The sequence below is a fragment of the Pyxicephalus adspersus genome, chromosome 8 (genome assembly GCF_032062135.1).
Source record: "Pyxicephalus adspersus chromosome 8, UCB_Pads_2.0, whole genome shotgun sequence".
NCBI classification, from domain to species: Eukaryota; Metazoa; Chordata; class Amphibia; order Anura; family Pyxicephalidae; genus Pyxicephalus; species Pyxicephalus adspersus.
Window position 1 is genome coordinate 61,695,036 of NC_092865.1, and position 17,722 is coordinate 61,712,757.

The 17,722-nt window shown below is 39.1% G+C and overlaps 1 protein-coding gene across 2 annotated transcripts in view; it reads right to left on the reverse strand.

Moving 5' to 3' along the window:
* Window positions 1-10,097, reverse strand: part of APPL1 (adaptor protein, phosphotyrosine interacting with PH domain and leucine zipper 1) — a 31,189-nt gene extending 21,092 nt beyond the window's left edge. The window contains exons 1-4 of one of the 2 annotated variants that reach the window (XM_072420894.1): window positions 9,949-10,097; window positions 6,857-6,955; window positions 2,526-2,585; window positions 976-1,047 (exon numbers count right to left, since the gene is read on the reverse strand). In XM_072420894.1, the coding sequence (XP_072276995.1) occupies window positions 976-1,047; window positions 2,526-2,585; window positions 6,857-6,955; window positions 9,949-10,002 (285 nt within the window). In that variant the 5' untranslated portion in view covers window positions 10,003-10,097. Of the gene's footprint in view, window positions 1-975; window positions 1,048-2,525; window positions 2,586-6,845; window positions 6,956-9,948 lie in introns of those variants that run through there. The other variant, XM_072420895.1, reaches the window with a different exon arrangement.
* Window positions 10,098-17,722: the final 7,625 nt, after the last annotated feature.

Sequence of the window (17,722 nt, forward strand, 5' to 3'; positions counted from 1 at the left end):
ACTTGGGTGAAAAGGAAGCTAGGTATTGTGGGGTCATTCAAATAGTACAGTGAATGTAACTTTTGCTTAAGGTTATAATGAGGTTATGGATAGGCATTACCCACAATTTCTTAAGGCTCACATGAAAACTAACAGTTCTAATAAGTGCAAATGATTAAAGGAAACTATGGACACTGCTAACAATTATATACATTAAGAGTATTGCTTTTATAAAGTAACAATAAAAAAAACATTCCATGTGGAACTACAAACCAAACTTTTGTTACTTTTAGATAGAATGTAGAAAGTTTAGAACATCTGCTCTCTGCAAGTTTCTATCACATCCTGCATCTGGAAGTGTTATGTACTTCAAGATTCTTCAAGAACTAGGAATTTTTAATTTTTATTGTAGGTGTAAATGCTATAGTGCAGGGTTCCTGACTCTTTCTGTATCATATTTAGTATTTGCAAGTTGTACATGTGCAGTCTCTATATGAAATGCCTGCACTGCATAGAAAAGTATACAGTCTGATGTCACTACATATAATTTAAGATGAGTAATAAAAAAATAATAAAGGTTTCTTTTAAATTTCATGAGCGATAGAAAGCCTGATTTATAAAAGCTCTCCAAGACAGAAGAGGATACACTATGATTAGTGAACCTGAGCCACCCAGCAAACTTGGAATAGATCTGGTCCAGGATTGAAAACATTTGCTAAGAAATAGCAAATGATTTAAGAAATCCATTCCAGGTCTGCTTGATCACCCAGATTCACGGATGAAAGTGTATCCTCTCAACTCTTGGAGAGCTTTAATAAAATCAGGCCCAGAGAGAGCAAGACAGAGAGAAAGAAAAAAAAAACATGGAAGACAAAATATTAGCAGATTAAGCTTCCATTATCATGAAAGCAGTAGCATTTGTGCATATGGCACTATTTGTGCATTGTAATGATTGGCACTATACACACACAATATAAAAGGAACAAAAGTACTTACTTCATCAATTACTTTTGAAAATTGTTGTAATGTAGATGTCATCACTTCATCATCGCCGCCTAAAGGAAACCGCTGGAATCACAAAAAAAAACAAAGCATATAACAATTTGTTATCACAAATGTCCTATTATCAGTTGTCCTAATAAAATATAGTATATCATTAGAAAAGATTAACTAAATCTATTTTTTTGTGTGAATCGAGTGTAGAATTGTAGAAGCCCATGTCAGTGTTATGGAGGTCTGTATTTTGGTCTTTTTCGTTGTGGTATGTGGGAGAGCTGCAGGCAGCCACATGAAAATACTTTATACAAGAAGACAACACTTTATCTTCCCCTGCTGGATCACTGTCATTTACTTCTACTAAGACAGAGATGTCATAATCATGGTTATATGTTAGCCTAGGATTCATTTATAGAGACACAGCTCCTAATCTTTTAAATTATGTTGATGGAACAATAAAATTTTGTGTTTTTAAATTTAACTCTGGTTGTCCTTCAAAAGCCTGGCTTTCCCTCCCTCCTTTTTTTTCTATTTTATTTACATAAAAATGAAATGAAAATTAAATGAAATCCAGGCAAAAATACACCCCTGATTATGCCCCCCTATTAGCATTTTATTTTTCCAACACATTTTCTGCAGCACACCTTATTGGCTCCAAGGCTTTCCCCTCCCTTGCCCAGTCTGTGCTCACCACATGGGGATTGTAAGTGGCTAATATTAAGTCAAGTTCAGGTACTTACGCTATTGGAATAAAAAAAGAGGTTACACTTTAATGCATAGGATAGTTGACACCAAGAGGTTGTGTAAAGGGCACAGTCATTTCATACTCCGTAGATTGTTACATCAGTGTTTTATATGGTATCTATATACAGAACATTAGCTATACATACAATAAAACACTGACAAGGATCATGCTACTTCTGTATATACATTCCCAAGTTTACTACAATTCAGCAATTTCTGTTTGCACTTTGTACCATGTAAGATTTATCATTGCAAACCATGCAATTAGGTCGTTATCAACATAACAGAACTAAAATATATAGGTTAGAGTCTCAGAAATCGTTTTACTTATTAACATTATTTTATTTACATAAAATCAGGGCAGACTTTCTCAACCATAGATCGTGAAATTATAAGATTCATCCATGATTGCTAGAGGTTCCTTGAGCTATGGCCGATTCCCCTTCCATTTAGAGGTGCCTGTATAATACCAAAGACATCTCCATTTGGTGGAGCCAGCTGCAATAAACACCCATTAGTCTTGCAATGAAAGTCATTGAACCACAGATTATGCAGAAATAGTACACTGAATCAGCAAACCGGCCTTGAAAAATGTCATGCAGCCTTTTCTGGAGAATCTGCATGCAGACTGGAATGTTACTGGAGTTACTTAAAGTATATCTACTTTCACCCTAAAAGTGCCAGGCATATGTCCTTAATGCCATGATATTAAAAGATTATTTAGCCATTTGAGAGCGCAATGCCATGTTTTCAAGTTGCAAACATCCAATACTAGAATACTGAATATGAAGAGTTTTCCCACATACCTGCTTTTCATATTCTTTCAACAACTTGGATGTCAGATGTGTGGCTGCACTTAATTCATTCTGGTAACATAAAAGAGACATACAATAAAAAAAAAAAAGTGCCAAAAGGGCAACAAATAAACCAGCATTTAGAGGGAAATACATTTCATTTTGAACAGTAGTTTTCTTAAACTATAGAGATAAATTATGATTTGTTTAAACCAGCTGACTTTACAATGAAAGGAAATACCATCTGAATTACTGTCCTATATATTTGTTCAACTCAAGCCTATATTTTCTTGTCTGTTATAATTACTTTATAACTTCACATTTTTCATGTTGCTAGGCGTAGTAAGATAAAATATTGTAGCCATTCTAGACACGCAAATAACACCTGATGTGTAGTTTGTCAGGTCCCCTACTTTTTCTCTATTCCGTTGGTGCAGACTTTGTAACTCTATTCAACTATTGAAACTACTGAAGTATCAAATATCTCATGCTGGGTTCTGTGGATCCTTCTCAACCCTTACATCACTACAGAATCCAGCAGTGATGTAGGGTCTGGAGGATCAAGACACACTGTATCTGACAATTCCACATGACTGATAACTCTGAAAAGAGCGAGAGAGCGAGAGAGAGAGAGAGAGCGAGAGAGAGAGAGAGAGCGAGAGAGAGAGAGAGAGCGAGAGAGCGAGAGAGAGAGACACAGGAGGCTTATTTGTGTTACTTTCTAATGGACCACGGTGTTCCTGATCCCCTGTGGGGGAAAAACATTGGTTCAGTTCCATTTAGGTGATTGGAATTATTTAAAGCCTGAAATTTGAACTGAAGTCTGAAATACCTCTCTGCAATGAGTGTGTTTGAAGCTAATCCTTCCCATTCGGTGCTTAGATGTGGGCAAGATCTTGAAAGATACAACACTTGTAAGAGTTACTTTCAAGGTTACACTTTTGAAAATGTATGATCATGCAGACCATTATTGCAAAAAGGGTAGACAATGTCCCTTCTGCAATATCCTTCCCACCTGCCTTGGGGAAACTTTCAGCTCAGCTTTGATTGCCGGGGATCTTGACAATGCCGGTTTCCTCTGTATGTTCTGGAAATGGATGAACTCTGCCTTGCCAGGGACTGGTGAGTTTTGGGGTTTTGTTCTACTTTAAAGTGCAACAAAAGTAATATATAAAAAAAAAAAAAAAAATTACCTTTAATTCTTCAGAACTCCTTGATGGCGCTGGTCCTTCTTACGATCTGGTCCTACGTCGTCCTGGAATTCCTCTTCGTCTCGGAGCTTACTTCCCTTCCGTCTTCTTGGTACGTCACCTGATCTTGCACTGCACAGGAGATCAGGTGATGTAGCCACTGTGATGGTGGGAAAAAAAGCCAATCTCACTACGCATGCATGAGATCAGCAACTCTTTCACCTTGGTGGAAAAATTACCCTTCTGCACATTCCTGAGATCAGGCATGCGCAGAAGAAGCAGCCAAAGACTTATTGGGGGCGCAGACCTTCCTGAGATACCTACTTACCGCATCCCAGGAGGCTCTGTGCTCCCATTAAGTCTTGATTGTTCACCAAAATATTTACAACATCTATAGCTAAATACCAGGGAGTGTCAAGTTTACCACATAGAATTTGGTATTTAATTTGGCAATAAAAGATCAAAACCTATTTGCCTTAGCAGTGAGAACCTGAGACTCTGAATCTTCTCTTCCCTCCATAGGAAAGAAGTGATATTCATATCACACCAGTAAGATACCCACTAGTACGGTCTATTTGCTCTTCACATGAAATAAACATACCGGTGTGCCATTTGCTTTTATTGGGCAGTGTATGGTCACCCTTAAAAAAATAGTGATCACTGCAGTAATGTTTTGGATAGCAGTGCCTACAGAAGTTTAAACATTACTTATTGTTTTGAAAGTTTTTAGTGTTTGATCGTGAGGACAGAGGGCAGATACTCTTTAAATGGACATTTAAAGCTGAACCTTTTCTGTAACAGGAAAGTCAATTCAAGGAACAAAGAGTCAAGTCCTCAAATAAACCACAAGCCATATAGCAAATAATATCTCCCCATCACTTCTCTTTCATGTACAGACTATTCACTTGTGGTTGCAAGAAACAAATGTCATTTGGTTTGTAAGAAGCATGCGATCTGAAACAAATCAGGGCATTAAACTGAAAAACGTAACAACTGCACCACTGTTACATTGCTGACCACTAAAGGGAGAAGTGAAATTTTCTTTAACCACTTCTCCATATGCCTACTCACATCCTGTCTGAAAAGAAATCTTCTCGGGGCTGCCCCGTGAACAGAACGATGTTCCACATCTGGTGGGAATGCCCCAGAATTAGACGTCATTGGATCAGGGTTTATTAGCTGGCATACACTGAAATGGGCTGATCCTTCCATAAAAAGCCAGCTGAGGCTCTCCTCAACCTTCAAACCACAATCCTAAATTATTTAACCTTGCAATGTTGCTGCTGTATACATTGTAGGACCTGACCACCTGTCCACATACCCCTTCTACACTCTTCTTTTTTGTTGGCCCCTGACAACTCTCTGCTTCTCTTTGTTCTCTCCTTTCTCTCTTTTGATGCTCACTTATCTGTACCTCTCCTACTTCCTCCCATCTCCTCTTCTGTCGCTCTGCCACAACCTATCCTTCAATGATTAGGAGAGACAACCTCTTCCTAAATAATTGAGATACTGAGATTCCGCATTAAACTTGATGGCTTAATTCTGCTTGTTTCAATGTAACCCCACAATCCAAGCACTCCCTGTGGGGAGGCTTTTACAATGATAACTTCAGCACTTCAGATTAATATTGTCTGTTAGATTACCTGGCAACCTTTGTGCTCAATTTATATTGTCTGCCTCTATATTGTGATTTCAGACTCTGCACCAGCAGGGTCAGTTTCTTCAAAGTGGAACTAAAACATTGGCCATTCAAGCAGGTGGTTATTGCAGAAAGGGACAGGCGATGTCTCTTCTAGAATAACTGTACTGATCGGCAGCGTTGGTTGCCAGGGAAATCTGGCAATCCTGCCTTCCCTTGCATGTTCCGGAAATGAATGGACATACATCATCGTAATATGGCCAAATATCTTCTTCAGGAAGAAAAGAACAAGGGAGATGGAGGTACCCTGCTTTAGAATGGTGATATTCAGTTTTTGTGGGTTTTGTTACACTTTAAGCATCATCAAGGGATGGCGCAGGATTTTCAGAACCTGCCTCCTATTAAGCAGCATACATCTTTCTCCCGTGATACAGACCCCCTACTAGCACTCCACACAGATGTAGTTTGCAGTGTGTAGTATAGTACTGAAGTATGATTTATTTGAGGTATTACTCATTTATAACTGTGAAACTGCATCTATGATGTAGCAGTCATGACAAGGGGCAATTATGGAAATACTAACAAAAACAAATATTAAAGATCAGCACCAACACTATCTTTTTTAGAACATTTGTAGTGACCTACAACTCCTTATATCTTCCTTGCTGTGGCAGCAGAATTGAGAAAAACCCACAGATATTACAGCTGAACCTGTACTCCCAACAAATTTCTGTCATCTACCAGGCTGCTGTTATTGACATCAGTTACCTCCATCTCCTCTTTGTGCTGTGCCATTTACAAAGCACAACTAGCAATGACGCCAGAGCTGGCTGTCTTTATGTTTCCTCTTTTGATATCAACTGGTATCCTACAATGCAGAGGTGTGATTGTAGCCTTTTATTTCAATTTTGCATTGTTGTGAGAAAGCTAAAATCATACAAAGGCTCTGAGCAGCTCCTCCAGCAGATTAACTGGATGCACATGAATGCTATAACAGTGAATAATGGTGTTACAACTCTGATGTAATCTCTGTAAATCTGAATAGACAATAATTTTGAAGCCCAGTTAAAGTGACCCCTTTCTTATGGCCATGTAGGCCAGATAGAGGAACAAACTGTTTTTGGTGTTAAAAACCTAAAGCAGATCTAAACCCTGCGATACTCACCTATCTCTGTTTCATTGCAGGGTGGTGCCATCTTCTTCCTTCTTGCGATCGTAGGCCATGCTAATTGGCTGGACTGGTACGACATGTGCACATACCGTAGGAGTTTATTCAGTGCCAGCAACTGCAAGAGAAACTGGCACTGGCCAGGTATACTGGTAACCAGCGCTGAGTTGTGGATAAATAAGTCAGCAATTCTGACAGCTCAAGTGAGCAATTGGGCAGGTAATAATCTTTACTGCAGAAGGTACATCACCTGTCCTTTTCTGAAATAAAGTTCTGCCTGGTCTCACATTTTTAAAATGGAACTTTAATTCTGCTTTAACAACCCAGTGACTCACTTATTTCGTACCTGAGCATCATAAATCCTGTGCATGGCATTATACAGTTGACTGCAGTAACTGGAGATCGCAGCTGCATCTTCCTCAAAAACTCCCAGAAGAGACCGGGTCTAAAAATGGAAGAACATATTAGGTTCAAAAAACAATACACATCAAATCTGTGATGGAAGTGATTTGTCATTATTTTATACTCGTCATCCTATAGATGACATCTTAGATCATGTGCCCAAGGATAATAGAGAGGTAAAGGTGAAAGCCACAGATTCACTTCTTATTCATTCTTTCGAAGTAAAGAGTTCACATCTTGGCAGTGATGCCTGAATCACAACACTAGCTGTACTGGTATCCTGCATGTGACATTTTAGACTGAAACACCCAGGATAATAGGAAGGTATAGCAGCAAGAGACACCTCAGACGGATTCAATGCTGTGCTCATCTTGCAAGGGTGTCTGAATCACAGGATACACAATTACAAATACTCAACAAGGAAAACAATTCATGCACTTATTTCTTTTGTTGGTTGCTTGTATGAATCTCAGTTTTAACCCGTCATGATAGAAATTCTGGGATGGTCATTTCTGAATTCCTTATAAATGCTGACCCACTGGTTGCAGATGTTTAGATCACCTACCTTAAGCAAGTAAGCAGACTGAGGACCTATACTTGTTGCAGGACATTGACTGAAGGGAATTGATATTTTCCTGGTTTAGGTGCCAATGATGACATTCACTATCAATTGTCACAATAATTGTCGTTGGAAAGGTTCTTTCACAATCCTTCCAACGACAAAAGATGGAAAGATGCATGAATGAGTGCTGTAAATACAGCGCCGTTCTGCTCTATGGTGAGGGGAGGACGACAGAGCGAAACCCCGCAGCACTCTCTCCCCTTTACTTGTATTATGATCGTTCATGTATCTGCCAGAACGGATCCATGAATAATGTCAGAGAAGCACTGTACAATGTCAAATTATTGTCCGCTACTAGCCCGGAGTCAATTATCGGACGTGAATCATAATCATAGCCTAATGCGCTGTGTAGAAGAGCATTTCCACAATATTTGGGATCCAGAAGCCAAGTTCTAATATAAGTATCTTATACTTTTAATAAATAATCAATTTTATCAATTTTAACAAATAATCAATAATAAAACAGTGTTACAAAGTGTTGAAGACATGCTGTAAACAAACATTGCAAATTTATAAAGTACAACATTGTTATTTACAAATGTGCTCTATTAGTTTGAGAAGATTACCAGAACTCAATGAGAGCAAAAAAAGCCATGTGCCCTATTGAGGGAGATATCTTAATGAGACATTGAGAGCTCTTTGATTGGAGGAGAACAATGTCATGTGACCATTCAAAGCTCTCTTTCAATTGCAAAACACTATTTTTATACATAGGGGCTAGATTTTTGGGTATGCCAGTATAACATAAGGGCCTGAGCTTAAAATGCCCAGGGTTTTGATGTGGAGACTGAATTCATTTTTAGCTTTTTCCATTTTATTTTATCAGTAATACAAATCCTATTCTATTGACAATACTCATTGTACAGAACTTAATGAAGAAGAACAGAGCTCTCCGCATAGTACAGACAATATGTCAGAACTACAAAACTCCTGCGGTCGCCAACCTTTCGGACCTCAGGGACCACTAAATTCATCATTTTAAATCCCGCGGACCATTATTATGAATTTTTGTAAAAAGATAAATACATTCGTAAAATAATGATCTTCCTAATGGTGCTGACAAGGACTGTGGCGGCTCTGATTCATTGATCAGCTCATGGTTAAGTGAAGTATTACTATTGTTACTATTATCATTAGTTGTATTATCTTTGGTATTACTAAAGAAATGCAAAATATTTGTTTGCTTTTTCTCACTCATTATGGGTTTATTTCATTCCAATCTAAGACCAAAAAATGATAGTTATCAAAGTCAAACTATATGATGCCAATAAATATAACAGAACATTATTATTATACATTATTATTATTAGAACATTTTTGTTTTATTATTATTAAAACATAAAAATTGAAAATAATGTCCAAATTTTTCTGTGGACCACCTGGGGGCAAGGCGGATACCACTTCTTGAGAGAACAGAACAGAGGACAGGACTGGAATTCTTATATGATCAACCAGAGTTTTTGAGATTTAGTGCACTTCTATTACAAAAACATATAAAAAAAAAAATCAAAAGAAAAGCACATAAAATAAGTTCAATACAGTAGTCCCCGTCTATACTGCGGTTCGAAAATCACAGTCCTGTAAATCTCGTGTTCTGCAAACTTGTATTGGAAAGCGCAGAGTGGGGATGCTGGGAGGAACAAGCCTGGCCAATCAGAATGCCCCATTCGTTTGGATTTAATGAATGGGGCATTCTGATTGCCTGCACGAATAGACAGCAGCCAATCACAACCGGAATTCAGTTGTGATTGGCTGCTGGCTATTCGTGCAGTTGGGGAAACTTGAGCATCCATGTACCGCGGATTTTTGTTTTGTCGCGGGTGGTTTTGGAACCAAACCCCCCCAATAAATGGGCTCTACTGTATTATAATTTATATATTTAAGTTTTCACCAAAACAGATATAGAGGAATCTTCCAAATGGACAATTATTGTCCTAACTTTAAAGAGATTTCTTCCACTTCCTGGTGTGTCTACAAAACAGGAAGTGATAGAAAATCTCCCCCATAACACAGACAAATATGTAAACACAATACAACTTGACCGGAGTTTAAACCATTACTTGTTCCATTACTACAAACACAGCTTGGCTTTAGATATCCTTTAATAGATAGCATTCAATGCAAATCAGGGAGCTGGGCCGTGGTGTGTCAGGCGTGGCCCCTGTCTAGCCACTTCTATAGCTCAGCTGTGATTGGCTGATTGCTTTAATGGGCCCCTGAATATTTTTCAGCTTTACCAAGACCATAGTATGTCTCTTTTAAGGAGTATTTTCAGTACAACATAGGGGCAGCTCTGACATTACACGAAGAAGCTTGACACAGCACATCACATACATCAGTCATGCCTCACAGAATGACAACACAGAGCCCCCACAGCCATTGCCATGGCAACCCCGCCCAGCCACAGCTCTGACCTGGGGACTATCCTCCAGCGTCTCTTCGATGGGTAATTTGTCTATACCGAGCATGGCGGGGAACAACCGAAGGAGATGACACCTGAACCGGGGCGATAGTCACAGCAGCTGATCTGCATCCAGGAGCACAAACACTCACATACAGCGGATGTCCCGCCTCATCTGATGCTGATTGGGTGCAAAAAGCTGTCTGTCATAGACTAAGTGATCCTATTGGCTCTTAGAGGCGTCTATTAGGTTCTGTAACTAAGGGGCGGGATACCAGGAAGTTGTCGCGATGACGGTAGGGTGGCAGTGGGAGGGGCACAAAGGAAAGGCTTTATAAGCTGCCATTGGCACTTCATGTTGGAATTTAAAGAGAAAATGTCGTATTGCCCCATTCAGGGTGCACAGACAGGTTCTCTTCACATGCAAACACCCATGTAGCCTGGGTTTAATCATTAAATGTTAAATTGCACCACTTGTGTTGCATTTACTGAGCAAACATTATTATTATCATTATTATTAATAAACAGGATTTATATAGCACCAACATATTACTCAGCGCTGTACATTAACCTCCTGAGCAGTAACCCCAGTGTGGCTCGGGGTAAATCAAGAAAACAAGCTGCAAGCAGAAACCCCGAGCTACACCTGGTCCCATCGCCGTCCTCCAGTGTCCTGCTATCCTCTGGCCATGTCCTCTTCCTCGATCTGCCCCGCGGCGAGTGCGCTGACGTTCCCAGTGATGTCGCTAGGCACGCGGCACGAATTTCAAAATATTTTGTATTGCAATCAGTACAAAATAACTACTGAATGCAATACACTGGATTTATATGTCTAAAAGCAGTTCATTGTCTTAAATGAAAATTTATTTTACAGTATAATATAATATAGTATGAGTATATTAAAGTTTGAACCACAAAATCATGTCAAAGTTTATTATTAAATTTATTTTATTTTTAATTTATTATTTTGACATGATTTTGTGTTTCAAAATTTATTATACTCATACTATTATATTATATTGTAAAATAAATTTTCATGAAAGACAATGTACTGCTTTAGACATATAAATCCAGACAGAAATGAACCACCCAAGAGGATGCAAATGACAAGACACAAACAATAACAGGGGGAGGAGAAGACCCTGCCCCAAAAGCTTACAATCTAGAAGAAAATTAGATGGAATGCAATTTTTTATTGTAATGGTTCGCATTGTTATGTTTTTTTGTTTTTTTTTTCACTGCAGAAGCCAAAATAATTTATATTTTCCAAAAGATTTAATAGTAGTGCTAATCCACAATCCTTTAGTTTACAGGGCAGCTCGCTCTATTAGGTGTAAGTAAATTACAAAGAAAGACAGAAGATAGCTGGGGCTTTTTAGTGCTGCAAAATATTGTGAAGAATTAAACAATTTTACATGCAAAAATAGATTAGAACATTATTATATTATTATTATTATTATTATATTATATTATTTTGTTTGGTCACTCCCCTTATAACAGATCCCTTCCTTTCTCAATTATCCAGATTCTACGTCGTGTCATTACTACTATTTCTACTTACCTATGTGACATCCCTCTTATCACGATCATTACCCATCGCAATTGTCTAAACAAACATTCACCAAGTCCCTTGAAGACGCCAGTCAGGCGAAACACGTCAAGATAGGAGACGTTTTTACATCAATACTATAACAGGGACTTCATTGTCTAGCAGATTAGTATTTTTCCCTATATGTTTGATAACAGGAGTGACCAAACAAAATATTATGTTCTAATCTATATATGTATGTAAATTGTTTACTTCTTCACAATTTATTGCTGCACTAAAAGACCCTAGCTATCTTCCTTCTTTGTAATTTAATTTATATTTTCCTTAAAGTGTAACTTTCATTAAAAAAAACCTAATCATTACTCTTCAAAAGCCATCGATCCCTCTGCAATACAAGTCCATTAGATCCTAAGGTGTCATGGCCTCCTTATTCTTTCTGGCAAGGATGAGACTGTTGGAGCCCCCATTTTCTTCCTTCTTTCTGGTCCTGCCTACTCAATCTCACAGGTCCTGAAAATGTAAAAATCTCATGCTGATCTCACTGTGCATTCCAGAAAAGCTCCATCTGCCCATGCCTGATCCCACGCATGCGCATATAAAGCAGCCTGCAAAATCTAAGTATCCCAGGAGGCTGAGGGTTTCCCATTCAGTCTTTACTGCTGTGGCAGTAAAGACGAAAGCAGAGGGGTTCCTCCCCGAAAAATATATATATAAAAAAAAAAAGGTTCATGTGACCTAACTTCCTACTATGCTGTGTTTGGTAAATTGTAATCAATGCAATGTAATATTCTAAGCTTAGTTCACATTAATGGTTATAAAAATTTGCCTTTCACAGCTTCTGAGTGCCTATGGTAACCCCTAGGCCAGGAGTGGTATCAGATGGTAACAGCTAGGCTTTTTCAGAATTTTTTCAAGTGACTTTTTTTTATTGAAATTTCTTAAAAGACAATACCTGCAAAAATGCCCAAAAACATGACAGGTAGGCACAATCAGTTTCTATTCAAGTTTATGGAGATAGCTGGAGTAGCAAACCTTGATTGTTGCATGAGCATCCGAGAAAATGTACAGCAATGCTCCAAAAACCAAAAAATTGAACCATATGTTTTAAAGTGAACCATTTTTTGCTAGAATTTTTTAGCAGTTAAACCGCTAATGTGAACTAATCTGTATACAATAAACCTACATTTTGGTACACCAGAGCTTTCCTGTGGGTTACAAATAGTTACTGATTTGTACTACAGCTCCATGACCCTCTCTCTCAGCATGATGATGGCTCCATGTGAAAGCAGCTTACAGTGGGAGCCAACTTCCACACAAAGCCAAGCCTAAGCGGATGTCTGATGACAGCTGGATGGCTACTGAAAAGTACCGGGTGGTACGCCCAGCTAAAAGGGTCTGGAAAGAACACTGGCCCTGATTTTTTTAAAGCTCTCCAAGGCTGGAGAGAATACCTTTTTATCAGTGAAGCTGGGTGATCCAGCAAATCTGCAAAGAATCTTGTCCAGGATTTAAACATTTGCTTGCAAATAGCAAATGACCTTGAAGAAATCCATGCCAGGTTTGGTGGATCCCCCAGTTTCACCGATGAGTTTCCTCTGCAGTCTTAGAGAGCTTTAATAAATCAGGCTTAACCTGCGTACACACGTGCAATTTTTGTCGTTGGAAAGGATCTTTCACGATCCTTTCCAACGACAGAACTACACGATGCATGAACGGTGCTGTACATACAGCACCGTTCTGCTCTATGGAGAGGGGAGGGGGAGAGCGACGGAGCGGCATCCTGCTGCGCGCTCTCCCCCTTCCCTTGCATTAGGATCGGTCGTCGTTCATTGTCCGTGGATCCGCCAGGACGGTCGTTCGGACGATGGACAACGCCGACTGTACACACGCCAGATTTTCGCCCAATATCAGATTATATACAGATTATCGGGCGAGAAAAATCTGATGTGTGTACGCAGCTTTACTGTCTTTATTGGGAAAAGTGAACTGACACCCTGCAATAAAGTAGGATCACAAACTTGGTGAGGTTTGAAAAAAATACCATGATATTAGGAAGGTGTAAATCAGGAATCCACCAAAAGTAATTACAACAGAAAATAAAGAATGCAGATTTGTTATAGTGAATTGTGGACAAAGAACATATATCAAGCTGGGGTTACTGACAGGAGATCAGTCAATAAATATTCACATAAACAGGCTTTTCTACCCCTCAAAAAAATGGAAGGTATTATTGTTCAGGAAACATAATGATAGCATCCAATTATTTTCTGCACATACAATTGTCTATTTAAATGGTGCAATGCCTTCTGCTATCTTCCAATACAATCTTGCCATGCCTAGTAAAAAATATAAACATTTCCACATTTTACCACCATGGCCTAATAATGAAGAATGGCAATAGTTTTTAATATTTCCACCATTATGTATATATACAGTATATGTATATATAATATTATATATATACTCACTCACTCACCAGTCTCTTTGTTAGGTACACCTGTTCCACTGTTTGGTACTTTAATCAGGCAATGGCAGAGACTCAATGCATTTAGCCATGTACAAAATGCTAAGATGATCCAACTCTAGTTTAAACTTAGGATCCGAAAAGGGAAGAAAGGTAATTTAAAGTGGAACTTTCAATAAAAAAAAAATGACACTTACCTTTACTTCCCCAGAGCCCTTGATCCCTCCAAAATTGGCTTCTATTCGGTCCCACGCTGGGAAGAAGGAATCTAGGACAGTGCGAAAACCAATAGAAACCAATTATGGAGGGAACAAGGGCTGTGTGAAACTAAAAGTAAGTCTTATTGTTTTATTTTAAAGAAAGTTCCACTTTTAACCAATAAACGCGACCATCTATTTCCTTTTGTCTTCTGGCTTCTGCCCAAGTCACCCGCACTGTGCAGGCGTGAGATCGGGTTACGTTTTTTACCTGTAAATGTAAAATAAAGTGCTGATCTCAATGCACATTGTGGGAAAGGCCTCTTCTGCCCTTTGCTTCTCATTCTGTCTTTACCACAGTGGTAAAGATAAAAGAGGGGCTCCCTTTTCCAGAGTCCTTAGAAAATTGGTACCTGGTGGGTTGTTCTGAAATTTTCTTGGCACACTTAGGGCTGCTTAATACCAATTTAAACACCAGTTAAATGTCATAGCCTTCTTCAGTATTATTGCTGACCATGTCCATCCTTTTATGACCGCAGTGTACCCATCCTTTAATGGCTACTTCAAGCAGGAAAAGGTGCCATGTCACAAAGCTCAATGATGTCATGACGTCACACTGGGGGAAGTTTCTTTCCCTTTAAGTGACACCTAGCTCCCCATGCATGCGCGGTCAGGAGCCGGTAAATTTAGTGGTCCGTGGGTCCGAAAAGGTTGGCAACCACTGCAATAGAGCACCTTTGGGATGTGGTGGAAGGGGAGAATTGCATCATGGGTGTACAGGCAACAAATCTGCAACAAATGGGCAATGTCATCATATCAGTTTGGACCCGATGAATGTTCCCAGCCCCTTACTGAATTTCTGCCACAAACAATTACAGCTGTTCAACTTTCCCACAGACACACAGATCTGTTCCGTTTTATGCGGAGGGGTATTGGGAGGACAAGCCAGTGGAACCCCGCTGGGTCCTTCTCCATATGAAAGCACAGTAATTGTCCCAGTTTGGTTAATTATTGATCCAATAGATTGGATTGATGAACGCCATTGGAGGACTGCAGATGATCACAATCGTTCATATCGGCCAATAAAAATATTGCATGTGTATATAAATTTTTGATGTGGTGTATGTTTTGTAAAATATAATTTACTGACTAAGCGTGTTATACTGCACTAAACCTTTCATTCAGCCTCTAAGTTATTGCATTTTACTTTTTCTAACTTTGTTGTTTGTTATGAGTGATCTGGTTGCACACAGAGACCTTATGGGTACATAAATTTATTTTAATGGAATTCTAATAAAAAGAAAAATGGAAGAAAAATAACAAGTGAACAATGCTCCTGTGAAATTATTTTTCTGCATTACTCACTTTTGTATTCCTGGGGGCATGGCAGAGATGTGTCTTTTGCCTTTATTCCTGTAATAGCTTTTTGTCTTTCCAATTCCAGAAAGTCGGAAGGTATGTTTGCAACTAATTCCATTAAAATATTATTATGTACCCATAAGGGCTCCGTGTGTAACCAGATCGCTCAGAACAAACAACAAAATTACAAATTAGATCCAGCAAATCCAGCGGTAACAAATTAGAAAAAGATGAACTTGAAGGACACAGGAAAGGGAATACAGGAAATGAAATCAGGACATAAATGCAATAAATATAATTGAGTATATCGAGGATCCCCAACAAATATCTTTTTCCTATAAATCAAAAATAATGGAGGAACTGGCTTTACAAAAACAAGGGTATAAGACATACTAAGCGTTAGAGAATACCATTCTATTATATAATACATTATATAGCACAAGTTTATTTTTTTCCTTATCAAGCATTAGTTCTCCCTAATTACTAAGTAATTATTAGTCATAAAGCCTGATAGGTAATGCTACAGAAAGCAGCAATTCCTGATCCTTAAGTCCTAGTCTGGACCACCCACAGTTACATTGTTGGTATAAGCATTGTTATATGATCCCTTAAGCCTAAGTACCTGTTACAAAACAAAGCACTCATTAACAACCAGTCTACTTTCCAGTTGTGGGGTGCAGACAGACAACATAATACAGAGAATTAAATCTTCCTTCTGGTTTTCTGAGAACCTCTATAGATACTGAATAAAACCTCTTGTAAAGTAGAATAGTTTTGGACAACAGGGAATGGTAAGAACCTGTGTCAGGTATATAAATCTGGGGTTTGGTAGAAAAAAAGCACCAAACCAATAGTTAAGGAGTTTTGAACTATTTATATCATCAACAATTTTCAGAGTAGAAATAATCATGCATATAAAGTTTTTAAAATATCACCTTTATTGGGGCCCAGAAGAAGAAGCAAAGCCAGCTCTAGAATTATTGTCAGTACAGTCTTTATATAAAGTGTATTGTATAATGTATTGTTCCCTAACCTCTCCCCTCTCCTTTAAGTTTTAGGCTATGTCCACACATGCAATGGTTCCCGTCCGATAATCGTCTTAGGGCTGATATCAGATGAGAATCTTGTGTGTGTACAGTGCTTGTCGTCCAACGTCCAAACGACTGTCCTGGCTGATCCACGGACGAGGGACCAAGAACGATCGTAATACAAGCGAAAGGGAGAGAGAGCAGCGGGGTTCCGCTACGTCCCATCCCCATAGAGCAGAATGGTGTTGTATGTACAGTACTCACTCATGCATCGTGCAGTCTTTTGTTGTTAGAAAGCATTGTGATTGATCCTTTCCAATGACAATTATTGCACGTGTGTACTTAGCCTTAGTTAATTTTTGTGGGATTTTATAACCTCTGGGTTTCCTGGAGTCTACAGTCAGTGTCATCATTGGCACCTAAACCAGGAAAATAATACAATTATTGCACGTGTGTATTTGACAGATGGTTGACAAATGCGCTGTCACCCATTCCTTGGTGACTACTTTCAAGCAATAGGCCATGGGAGCTTTTAGTAGCATTTTGGCCAGTGTTAGCACACATCTTCTGTATGTGGCAGTGGTGTTTTTTCATGTTTGACTTGCACTAGTCACAATGCAATATGGCAGTGGTCGCCAACCTTGTCATAAACCACTAATTTCACGGACTCCGGACTGCGCATGCGCAGGGAGCCGTGTGTCACTGAAAGGGGAAGACACTTCCCCCAGAGTGATGTGATGATGCCAGAACCCACCTACTCTCCTATCGCAGGTCTGAGCCTGATCCAGAAACACAACCCGCCCATGGCCCTGAGCCTGTGATGCATACGGGAGACATGGTCCATGGCTCTGGCTAGTGCACCCTCCCAGCAGGGTCCTTCTCCTAACCACGCTTGGGGGCGCACTGGCAAAAGCCGCGGACCACCGGTTGGCGACCACTTCATTATGGGATATTTACTCCTGCTTTTATACTGCAAACCGCTAGGAAATGCACTCCAGGAAATGCATTTCCTATTAAAGTCTATAGAAGTGCTTCAATGGGCAGACCACCATCAGATTGCACTATCATTTCAAAAACAGCACCACAGCCAGTCAAAATCTTTACTAAAATGGATATCAACCCCTCTTAAACATTTTAATGATACCCAAAGCATGGAATTATTGACAGCTATTACCTGCAGCAGACCTAAC